Source organism: Notolabrus celidotus, chromosome 6 (assembly GCF_009762535.1).
Source record: "Notolabrus celidotus isolate fNotCel1 chromosome 6, fNotCel1.pri, whole genome shotgun sequence".
In the NCBI taxonomy this organism is placed as follows: domain Eukaryota; kingdom Metazoa; phylum Chordata; class Actinopteri; order Labriformes; family Labridae; genus Notolabrus; species Notolabrus celidotus.
The window spans coordinates 14,618,795-14,631,850 of record NC_048277.1 but is presented as its reverse complement, the minus strand read 5'-3'; the positions used below and the strand labels follow the sequence as shown (position 1 = coordinate 14,631,850).

Sequence of the window (13,056 nt, the reverse complement as noted above, 5' to 3'; positions counted from 1 at the left end):
AGCAATTACAGCTCATGTATTAACCATGAGTATTTTTTTGTTTAGCAAACATGTCAGTCCGGAGCAGTAAGACTCCTGACTTTAAGGCTCAAGATTTTTTATCAGCACGTATCAGACTTTCTCTTGCAGAGAAAAACACACTGTTGCAGATGAAGAACAGAGACAAAAAGAGACAGGGATTTGCCGGGTCAAGAGACAAATCAGGGAGAAGTGGTGAGTCGAAAAGATGAGTAAGAATATCTGATGTTTAAAAAAAAAGGAGTGGCAGAGAGGGGGAGGTTAAGGGGATTTAGCAGACGGGGCTATTCCCTGTGTAAATATGCCTTATGTAAAGCTTTTAATAGATTTCCGGAGGGTTTTAAGAGCAAACCTTTTTCAACCTGGTCTCCTCCCTTACTGCTCCTTTTGTGGAATAGCAAATAAAAAAAGAAGCTAAAAAAATCTCTGATTATACGAACACAAAAATCCCTGTGTAGTCCTGGAGAAGCCAGAGGCTGTGGAGTTGGCTTCCTGCTAGGGGTGCATGGGTATAATTGGCTCTATCTTGTGGATGACAGCACTGTGCAAGGTCTGTCTGTGCTAGACTCACCCTGTTATCCCTTTGCTTTGCTCCTGTTATACGTTGCGCTTTTTCCCTTGAAGTGTTGCGTTCATCCCTCTCAAAGCCTTCAGCCACTATCCCTAAAATTATCAATCATTCCCTCTGACCTCTCTGTTTCTGCTTCTCCCCCAGTTTCTGTCGTTGTGTCTCTAGTTGTCCTGAGCTCAGCTGATCGCTGACACTTCCCTCTGCCTTCTCCCTCCATCTCATTTGGTCTGCTTCTTGATTCCTTGTTTCCTACTACGTGATGAAGACACACACACAAAAAGTTTGTATAGAGATGGTTTGTTATGGCTGTCTTTTTTATGGTTAACTTGGTTGTATGTGTGTGTGGTATAACAAGATGATTGTGCAATGGCAGCTTGTGTCTTTTCAAACAACAGCTTCTTTACAACGTGTCAGCTCACACTCACAGCCAATAATTGGCTGAAGAAGAAAGAGAATGACTGCCACTGCCTTTCTTACTTTCCTATTCACTTTCATTTGTTGTCCCCCATTTCTTAATCCTAAAAACAAAGACAGACTGTGGCAGTTTTGTTCCAGCATGGACTAGGCATCTGATCCACAGACAGGGGATATCAAAAAGCATCATTTCCTACACTTGCACCCACTTTGACAAATTCTTTACCAGCAAAACAGACTTCTAGCACAACAGAAATACTCAAATCAAACTAAGACTATCTGTCAATCAAAAACATTCTGTGTCCTTTATTTGTGGGTACTTGTTTGGCTGAAACAGATACTTCTGTGGTGAGCTGACACAGAAAGCATTGGTTCAAAGTAGCCTTTTTCTTTCTGTTAAATGCAAACAAGTCAGGGCACAGACAGGTAGGATAAGGCTCATAGGTATCTACACCATATGTAGCGTTTTATGTTATTTATTTTCTATGCTTAAATTAACGCACTCATACAAACCACCCCACCAGTACAGCAATCATATAAGAGTAACGTGTTGTCTTTTTTATCACTTTATTTTGTCCCTTTCGGCACACCATAGTTAGGCCATCATAGCATCTTCCTACTGTACTTCCTGCTACTATGGAAAATAACAACACTGCACATTTAAATGACACATACTAACAAAAAAAACATCCAGACAGCTCAAATGTCGTAAGAAGTAGCATGCATTTTGTGTCAAACTAAATAAAAATATCACCCAAGATCTTTGAGTTTGAGCTACCATGGATGAGCAAAGCACACAGGTATATATAAGCATACTAATTTTGATCTATGGTATGTTTTTAATTTGTATGCACTTTATTGATGATGCACATTTTGTTTATTCACACCTGCATTATTCTTACTGAGGAATAGTGTTATCCTTCTTAATCAAAAACAAACATTTAATTTCACAGAATGAGCCCTTGAAGCTATCTCCTGTACCTGTAGGTCATGGTTTCAGACCACTCTGGTGGAGCACAGGATCATGAGTCTAATTCCTTGCATCCATTTGATTCCTAAATCAAGACTGTGGTAAGATTTGCTTTATGTTGTTAAACTGGATTTAAAAACTGTTTTGAGGTATAAAATGATGGATATTTAAGTATGAGATTACAAATATAATTCAGTTATTATGTAACACAGTCCCAGTCCCATGAAAAAATATTAAGGGGGAAAGTTACCGTGCTCTGTATGTGTGTGTGCCTGTTTGCATGTTTGGTTATGTGTGTGTATATGAAGAGTTTATTTGCAAAAACCGATAAGTCTGTTTTTATAACTTTTCAAAAAACATACATTTTTTTATATAGATTCCTATACAAGTTACATTTTCAAGATACCTCTGATTAGTAAAGTCATTTTGACTTAGTCAAAGCCACCCAACCTCAGTTGATTGATAATATCAAAAGCTAGTAATAGAAAAAAATATGTGTTTTGAAACATTTTTTTAGTTTTTCAAAAGTGAGTTAACTGTTTTTGCAAATTAACTCTTCATATGTATAAAAACAGATTTAGGGACGCTGGTTGGCCTGGCATGCCCAATGAACCAAGGCTATAGTTCTCATCGCAGTGGTTGCTGGTTCGACTCCAATCCAAGACCCTTTGTAAATCCCCCATCCCAACATTGCTTTTAGTGATCATGTCCAATAACAGCAAAAATACAATAAAGAATGACAAAAAACAAATATATGTAGGCATCACAGGTCTTTTGCGGTGCTGTGATATTTAGACTGTTGGTGCCGGTGCCGGTGCCTGTGTCACTTTTCAGAATCTTTTTTTCTATTTGTTTGTCATCTGTAGTCTCTATGAAGCCAGAATCCCTTCATTCTCACTTTATATCTTTAAGTTCATCCAGCTTCATCCACCCTCATCTTTCTCCAGATGAAGGCTGTTATATACTCTTAAGCTGCCACAGTTTCAAAGCAACAGAACACCTATAGCTCTGACTGACATTGAACAAAGGGGGAGGAGAGAGAGATGAAAGACAACACTGAATGCCATCTGTCAAATATGATGAGGGATGCTAGAAAAGAGAAAGGAAAGTCCGGATTGGGAGAATAACAGGTGCACAGGAAGAAGGCGGAGAGGGAAAAATAAAGATGCTTGAAATTAACTAGTGTAAAATAAACTGCTCAGCTTAGGAATCCACTTTTAGGTCCAGGCTATCTCCTTCCAACCACATTTCTCCACATAGTCACATCTCTGTGAGCATGTCTTTGCATATCTCAGTCTCCACCGCTCCACAATATCTCCTCTCCCTCTCACCCATCTGGTCGCACAATCAAACAGAGCACATATCAGACTTTCTCTTTTCTCCCCCTCTCCTCCTCCCCCCCCTCCTCCTGCGGGATGCTGTCTCCCTTTTCTCAAAAATCTGGTGCAGCCTTCTGCGCTCCTGCTGGCAAGAAGGCGCTGACAAATGGCCGCTAGAAGCAGCCACTGACGAGCAATTGCACCGACTGACACTGTGAATCCCCCTTTGGGTAAGAGAACTGAGACATGATGTTCCCGGCAAGCTAAGCAGGGGGGTAAGATGCAAGACGACTCAGCCCATTTTCTTAGGGGGTTTACAGTAGGGGAGATGGCATTAAAGCTAAATGTGAATACATCATAACTTGTGCTGTACTGCCTTTTTTAGCTGCTCAATTAAAGTGATGAATGAATGATCAAATGACTTGTGTTACATATGAAAAATTGCCTCTGTCACAGTGACCTGAATGTGTTTTGTTTGAACACATTTTTTATAGAATCTCAGAGGGATCAGAGGGCATTTGGAGTGTTTCCCAAACCAAGCTCATCTTGGTGTGCCCATTAGTGATTCAGGTATAAGGACAGAAAAGAAAGCAGGATAAGCAGGTAGGCAGAGGGAGAAAAAGCGGGGTTTCAAAGGGGCAGAGGTTTTGAAAGAAGAGCTAATGTGCGGCAAGATAATGAGAACTCATTTCACACAGAGGAGAGCAGAATAAAAATGGAAGACAAGGTTCATATGATCCAGATTCCAGCCTCATCAACTACTGTAATGAGGGTTTGTATAATCTGCCATCTGTCCTACAATTACATGTCGTCTTTCATGCCAGGGGTATAACATGAGGGGGATGGATGCAGAGAAAATGTAGGAGTGATGAACGTAAGAAGGAGAAAAGAGGACAAAAGAGGATTTTTTCTTTTTCTCATCTTGCACAAGCTGTCCATCATTCACACGACTTCAATCACATTCATGCCTCCTGTTTGTCTATTTGTTAAGCTTCCTTTGATAGATGGATGAAAAGGGGAAAACAGACTGAGGGCCCAGCAAGAAGGGACGGATATCGCACTCCGTTCTCTCTCGTGTCCTCCTCTGGTCTAGTCGAAGTAATAGTGCAAGATTCAAGTCCTCCTCCAGTCCCAACACTGCATGTGTTTTCTTTCTGTGTGAGGGGCTGATCCGACCTGAGTCATGTGTCTGTCACTTGTTTCCTCACATTTCTCTTCAGTGGGAAATAAAATTGAAACCTACAAAACATTTATCCAGCTTTGTTTTCCTTTTCTTTTGCTTTACAGGATATAAGCCCAAAAAAAACCAACTAAATTAAATAATGGTACAGCTTTATGTTTTCTCTTTTCTATGTGTCCCTCTGCCCCTCAGTTGTCTCTTAAGCTTGTCAGGTGATACTGATTATCAGTAAGGTGCACCCAGTCTAGGGTGCTTAAAGGTCCAGTGCTGACCTCAGAGACTCAGAGGCTCATACAGAGAAGACTAGGGTTGTCTAATACAGGAATTTTAATCTATACTTTCTAAAACAGGATCATTTTCTTTTCTTTTTGATTTCCAACCTGCATGAAATCAAAAAGCTGTACATGAAAACTGTACAACTGAGTTGTTTGTTGAGCTGCGAATGCAACCATCACATGAAATACAGTAAGTAGTGTAAGTAGGATTCCCCTTAAAATGTAGACCAAAATTAAAACAATTCCTCTTAATTATTATCCATGATCCAGAAGAACGGTGTGGTGGTGTTTGTTCCTGCAGCTGTTTTTTCTATTTCTTACTTCTCTTGACATTTTTACATGTCATTTATCGTGCAGTGGTGTGGAAGTCACAGCCAACAGTCCACAGGACAGGACTAAAACACATAAGGATCAGGGGACATAGCTGTGTCTCTCCTCTGCTCTCTATCTATCTATCTATCTATCTATCTATCTATCTATCTATCTATCTATCTATCTATCTATCTATCTATCTATCTGCAGCAGACGTAAATGCAACTTGTGCATCCCTATAAAACGCCAAAAGGACATTTAAAAACGTCATTACTGTCAAGACATGAATGAGCATGTTATCAGTGTAACAGGTGGAGACTGAAAAATAAAGAAGCACAGCAGGCAAGATGTGTCGCATCTTCATTTAAAACAACAGAAGAAATCCTGCTCTTTCATGTCTGTGTGAGTGTGTGGGCATGTTTTTATTTTGAGCTAACCACTGTGAGACAATCAGAAAATAACTAACATTGTATTTTCATTTTTCTGTTATTTTCATCAGTGGTGACCGCTGCTCTCTCGCTCTCGCTAGCTCTCTCGCTAGCTCTCTCTTTCTCGCTCGCTCTCGCTCGCTCTCGCTCTCTCTCGCTCTCTCTCGCTCTCTCTCTCTCGCTCGCTCTCGCTCGCTCGATCTCTCTCGCTCGCTCTCTCTCGCTCTCTCTCGCTCTCGCTCGCTCTCTCTCGCTCTCGCTCGCTCTCTCTCGCTCTCTCTCTCTCTCGCTCTCTCTCTCAGCTGGCTGACTGAAAATATTCTCTTACACAAGCTTCAGAACTTTTCAAAACAATCAAACGTAGAAATAACAGAGACTGTTTCATTATCAATGATGCGATATCAAAAAACTACAAGTATTAAAACATTTGAGCAGAGACTGCTGTGTCTTTCAGACAGGGATTTTTTTCTTCTTTTTCTTTCTTTCCTTACTTTTTATTTACTTTTTGTTGTCTGAAATAAATACTAGGATTTTTTAAATGGTTAACTTTGTATTGGTCTGTTGGTTGTTGTTCACCCCATAAGGCCCCCAAACTTGTCAGGTCACAATAACTCTACCAGGAAATGGTCATTCTACATCTTTGGAAAACAGCACTGTATTTGGTTTCACACCCACATCTAGTCATTAGATGAAATAGCTGTAAATATTGACAATCAGCCAAATCTAGGATTAATTTCTGATTCATGTTGTACTCCAAATTTGGAAATAGTTACAAGTAAAGAAATCCTTAACGTCCCTCAGATATCAAATTCAGCATGACTTCAGCATCACTAATCCCTCTTAGCATCACTCTCTCTGCTCTTGACTAAATAAAAAAATGCTCATTATGCTCAAATTCTCTCTGAATGCATGTCAGCTCTGCTCCAAATGACTGTTTATCCTTCCATGCATGAGTCTAAAAAAACAGACAAGCTTTCCCTCTCTTTTGCTCTCTGTGATCTCTATCCTGCATCCATCTCCTTGTCATGCTGGTGCCCTTGACAGTGAGGATGTCCACTCCACAGCTGTATAATTTGCTAATCTGCAGTCACTTTTGGATTAAATCAACAGCTGGAAATCCTATTTTATTTCAAACAGTGGCTTGAAACAACCTGCTTGAACCAGGAGTCAAAGGAAATATTCAAAAAATACCCAGATCTGCCTCTCTCTCTCTCTCTCTCTCTGTCTCTGTCTCTCTCTCTCTCTCTCTCTCTCTCTCTCTCTCTCTCTCTCTCTCTCTCTCTCTCTCTCTCTCTCTCTCTCTCTGAGTGCACTCATTAGAAAGGAAAAAGTCAGGTCCATATTTTTTTTATTTTGCTTGTCTGAATTGTTCTGGATGCCCGCTTGACCTCTGCCAGACTATGACAGCCGCCATATGGCACTGCTCTACCTCCACCAGCCTGAGTCTACGCCTCAGACCTCTGCCATCTTGGCGGTGCATCAGGAACACAAGTTAGTGCTGGTAATTAGGACAGATAGCTGGTGAGCGAAGCGGATGAAAACCGGCTGCGCTCCATGATTTCTGACAGATTTGGCATTGGCTTGACGTGGCAGAAGTCTGAGGGATAAAAGAGGAGGAGATTTTTGAGCATGTTTACAGAGATTTTTGAAATATTTTATGAAATGATGCTGGATCTTCAGGAAAGTCAAAGAAACTAAGTGACATGCTGCTTTATGAGTGGGCTGGAAATGAGTCAGAGAAGTGGCGTGTTGACTTCTTCAAGTGAACTTTGATGCGAGTCGTGCCTAATGTAGTGTAAAATGTGGTTGGTGAGGATGCTGCAAAATTTATTTCCCTTTTCAGGCTGCTTCACTTTTCCAATCCAAACCATAAATAAGAAATTATGTTTGGTCAGAAAAATCACGTCAGTGTCTGTGGGTACAAACGCATCCTGTAGTTTAATAGATTTCACTTCAAAAACAATCAAACAGAAGGCATGGACAATCTGGGTTTTCAAGACTAATTTCCGCACTGAGATCAGGCCATGAAACCCATTTACATTTGTGCAATTAGTCTACATGGTCCAGATTCAGAGAGTCTGTTTTGGCTGCAGTCCTAGCTCGGCTGTTTCATATCAATGTGACTCCTCATTTCCTAAGTAGTGCATTTTGAATTATGCCAAAAGCAGCATCCACAGATTAATGAAGGCCATTCGGTATTCAGGCATCGGATGTTTTCAGGCCGGATGAGATTAAAAAAACAGATATGATCCACATAAGGCAGCTTAATACAAAAACATATTCTAGCACAGTATTTAACCAGATGGGAGTTAGATTTTTTGTTATTACTCGGCCAGCTTAAAAATGTATTTCTAATCAGTCAATATCTGATAAGCAATGGTCTAATATTTCTATGCAGTAACCTCTGGGGTTTAAAAAAGGATTCCAATGCAGATGTGCAAAAAAATTCTGTTCCTCATGAGTCCACTTGAGGCTGGCTCCAGACACCCAAAGAAAGGGTCTTTAACATCCATGATGACGTGCCCATTTTTAGAGGAGACAGCCTTGGTCAAAAATGGTTTTCACTTCAGTCAGTCATTTCTTCATTCACACACACTGTACAGGAAGAGATTTTTATTAATTTTACAACTTATCCATTTTGTTATTGAAGCTGCAGATATGCATACATTTACATGATAAGGGTTGCAGCCGATTTGACTGGCAGGTGGGGATGTTGTAACTCAGGACTCATATATGCAAAGGAAAATGTCACAGACTGACAATGATGAGGCAGAAAACACGATTAGGATGATTCATGCGGTCCTGTTCATCTTGATTTACCTCAGTATCAGTGGAAATGTTTAGTTTCATGTAAGTGACAACAGCTAAGTTATCTCATTTTAAGAAAGTTATAGAACAACCTCTGGAAGCTGCTCAAACTGTCAAAATGTTGGTGTAAATATTGATTCAAGAAGATAGATGTAAATATAGATTTCATCAAGCAACTAGCCATGTAGTAAGCGGAAAATTGTAGCCAACCCTCAATGGGCGAGACAAGACCTGCTCACCCTGTCGGGCATCTAAACCGTTCGAATTACCTGCTCTACATTCTCATCACTCACCAGTTCTGTACCGATGAGAAGTAAGACACAAAGAAGAACGCCGGCTAACTTAATACCAGCTCTCCCAGGAGAGTCTGCTACACTAAAACAACAGTTGCTGTGGCATTATCAGGCACATACTGTGTTCAGCGCACCTGTAATGCTGCTTTGTGCAGATTATATTCATAATGCTTTGCAAAAGCAGCAGGAAAGCTCGGCAAGTGAATAAAAGAAGAACGCATTCAAAAAAAAGTCTGTACAGCTGCAGTCAGACTGATGTAGCTGAAAAAATAACTTATGCAACAGTAATTTCATATTATCCATCTCATACTGTATGTTACCCTCTACTGTTTGCTCAGATTTACACACTGTGCTGTTCTGCAGAGATAGTTCAACTTTATCCCAGGTAGAGAGCAAGTAATAAATCATATTTTGAAGATTAAGCTGGCAGAGACACATACACACATACACACATACACACACACACACACACACACATACACACATACACACAGTCCTTTAATTAAACTCTGCTGAACAGGTTACAAATCTAGAGCCGCTTTCCTTATCACAAATCCGCTGCTTAATTGGCCCGTCTGCTGCTCCCTTTGTTAGCACGGGTGAGTAAACCACATCAGTAAGTGAGCTGAAAAATTAGGACGAGCTAAATCAACTTGTAATCTTCACGTCATAGCGGCCCTAAAATATAACCTGCTAATGGTTTTAGATGAAATATAATCATTCTCATTCCCATCATTTATCATCGTAACCATAAAGAACATTTTGTTCTACAGATATAAGTACCACAGAAAACTGGATCTCTATTAGCCCTCACACATCAGCTCTGTTTCTGCGGACAGCTAAAAGAAAATGGAAGTCAGACATCTGCTGCTAATTTATGTTGCACAAAAAGCTAACACTCAATTAGAAAGCCAGTGATGAAGCTGAATTAATAAAACAATTTTCCCAAAGGTCAGTCACTGAAAGAAAGATTGTCGGCAGAGTGTTTGTTGCCATGCCAGGTTTAGCTGATGAGTCACGCAAACAGAAAAGCAACCGAAGGACCTTGAGATAATTGTCCTTGTGCCTGACGGTCTAAAATATAATGCAAAAAAATATGATTAGGGGAGCAAACTTTAGAAACAGAAAGGGAAAAAAATAATTTGGATTACCTCCGCTTTCCATGGCAATTTCTTGTGCTGCTGGTTGAGGAACTTTCTGATGTGGGTGTGGTCCCTGCCATTAGCCCCTCCTGTGATTGGCTCATCATCCTAGGAAAAAACAGCAGAAACAAAGACCCATTGATTCATTTGAATAAAACACGGAAAAAGATGACAAGAAAACATAGTTTATGGGTGCTTTACAACATTGCTGAAATCTTCCATCTATTTATGCATGAAGGTGTCCATATATCATCAAGGTAACATGAATATTTGACATATACATGATTAATATATAAAATGAAGTATCACCATTAACTGAAACCACATCTCTTTCAAATTCGTGGAAGCACTCAGTAGCAATACTGTGCATTACACAAGGCTGAGAGTACCGCACGCACGCGCACGCACGCACGCGCACACACGCACGCACGCACGCACGCACGCACGCACGCACACGCACACACACACACACACACACACACACAAAAAAACACAAGCTTATTTCCTCAGAAGGCTACTACTAAGACCCCGAGGAATCTCCTCTTCACCATTCACTTCTAATCCAGTGTTTGACTCACCAAAGCCCTAATCTCCAACAAACTCCAACAAACTCCAACCTGACGGCCAAGATCTCCTCTCTAGGGAGCCTTGAACTCTCCCCCTGATGTGGGATTAAGCCTAGCTGTCCAGCCAGTGCACTGCAGGGCTCTTTCTCACTGGCCTGTTAAGAGGCATGTTAATGTTAATGCTGCAGTGTGACGGGCAGGACAGGACAGCAACACAGAGTAAGTTCCTGGTGAACTACAAGGAGATAAAAGGCTGCCGGGCTCCCAGAGGAGGATGAACTGAGCCGCAGAGCTGCTAAATGAGTGGCAAAGCATCCTCCATTTAGCAGGGATGTCAAACAGAGGCACACCTCCACAGAAACACACATGGGAGGTTCTCAGCACTCCAGAATTGAGAGGCCTTTCTCCACTAGTCACCAATGTTTTTGTAAGAATCAGAGGAGTAAGAAAGGCATTTTTTAAGTGGAAGAGGGAAAGATAGAGAGTTGTTGAATCCCAAGCCTTTGATTACTTTTTTAGCCTCCCAGTGAGAGACATGAAGGAGGGTAAGGAAGGTAATGATGAAGAAATGTGACAACAGGCTCTCCTCTTCTCTGACACCAGAGGAGTTTAAAAAAAAAAGGGCCGATGTGTGTGTGTCAGCCAGAGACTCATGTACACACAACAGCACAAGCTTTGTCTGACACACACACAAATAAAAACAGTCTGAATCCCACATAAACTCAGAGAAGGACTAAACATTCATGTTGCATCAGCTGAAGTCTCAAACGAAACAAAGACAGCGTAGAAATACATCCAAAGCACAGACAGGACTCAGTGGTCAGTGGAATACAAAGTGTAGAGAAATCATGACTTGTTTGAAAATGATGGGAAGCTCGATTTCAATGCTTGCAGCAACAATTTTTTTGACACATGCAATAACTGATTTGCATCTCCACAGTAAAGATGTCCAAATACCATTTATACCATTTATTCCTTTTTTGATATGGATATTGAAGCTTTAGTACCAGTTAGGACCACTCTAGTCAAAACATTTAATTATTTGCATGCAATAAGTTATATTTGGCAGAATGACTCTGTTCATGGAGCTCCCTATGTGGAATGCCATAGCCTAAGGTGGGGAGAGCACAGCTCCCCTCTATTTCCTGTGCTTACATGAGAAGCCAAGGCTGGGAGAGCAGCAGCAAAGACCCCCCTGGGATACAGAACAAAGTGGGAATCAGTGACAAAACATATCTATCAATCAATCAATCAATCTTAATTTGTATGGCGCCAAATCACAACAAACGTTATCTCAGGATGCTTTTACAAACATAGGAGGTCTAGACCACTCTATGTCAAATATGACATATTATGATATTTACATTTATATCATATATAAATATGACAATGGTAAATTCAGACACAGCATAATAGGGGGTGGAGGTGGGTTGCCAAGCGGTTTGCGGGAGAAGCAGGAACAGTGGGCAGAGCAAAGCAGTTTAAATGAAATGTCTGTTTTGGTATTTGCCAATTGGATGTGTAGATTTAATCAGCTGAGCTGTCATTTTGGTAAAAAACCTTGATTTCTGACATTTTTCTAGCTTAGAATAACATTTAACTCTCTGCAAGCACTCAATCTTGTTATTTTATTGTCACAATTTACTTGAAACCAGTCCAACATTATTTTAATTATCTTTTTGTTATACCCAATGCCTGATACACAATACCAGATCCCTAAACACAATGTCCAATATGGGAAAACAGATACATGATACTTCATACCCCATGTTCACAATATCTGATACAAATAGCCTGATACCAGATACACAAGACCCACCTCTGATTTATAACACTCAATACATAATAGCGGTTACTGATTCCCAATAGCTTGTATGCAAAAATAAAATTGGAATATCCAATACCCTGTACCCCAGAACCATAATGCCCGGATACAAATGTGCAACACCCAACACATGATACCTGATACGTAAAACCATATATCTGAAACCCAATACAATACTCAATAGGAGTATCTCAGTATCAGCTCTAAAATATATCTTATTAACAATTGTTAAACTATAATTACAAGAATACTGTATGATGGTAAAGATTTGATATATTTATCTGAAAATGAGTAAAGCATATTTATGAGAATAATAATAAAGCTATAACTTTACTTCATTAAACTTGTAGATCTGCAGGCATTCCTGTTTTAAGAATTCATATCACTACAGCCGTTCATTAACACTTTGCATTACTGAGAGCTTTTTTCTGTCTGAGGTGTTGTTTTTGTTGTCACAAACAAGGCATGGTGTTGCTTTCATGTCTTAAAATTTGGACCTTGGGCAGTCTCTGCAACACTGTGTCTGTGTGCTTACCGGGAGCCAGCCCGATCAACCAAGAGTTTTATGTTCCTCTCTGCTCAGCCAGCCTCGCAGTCAGCTAATCAGCTTTCAGTATTAGAACAGGTGTGATGGGTGATAAAGAAAGATTATCCATGTAGGTAAAAGGATTTGTGATCCGTTGTCGCTGATTGTGATTAAAAGAGACAGAGGTTTAGAAATAATATGTTGTCAACACTAAAAGAGCAAACTCTGAATCATTGCTTGCTTGATGTTTTCCTAAAGCGATGGCTCAGCTGGTTCCAACTCAGTCTGCTTATCGATGCAATACTTAAAGCTACAGTTAAACTCATTGACCCAAGGTTGCACTCCATCCAGCATCAGCTGCAATATTTTTTTTCTCTGTTGTGTGTATCGACTTAACACTCTGGTTAGA

At 40.3% G+C, this 13,056-nt stretch overlaps 1 protein-coding gene across 1 annotated transcript in view; it reads right to left on the bottom strand.

The window, feature by feature from the left end:
- The window catches only part of b4galnt4a (beta-1,4-N-acetyl-galactosaminyl transferase 4a), a 209,213-nt gene that overhangs the window by 83,657 nt on the left and 112,500 nt on the right, over positions 1-13,056 (bottom strand). The window contains 1 exon segment of the mRNA XM_034685728.1: positions 9,740-9,838. Coding sequence (XP_034541619.1) covers positions 9,740-9,838 — 99 coding nt within the window.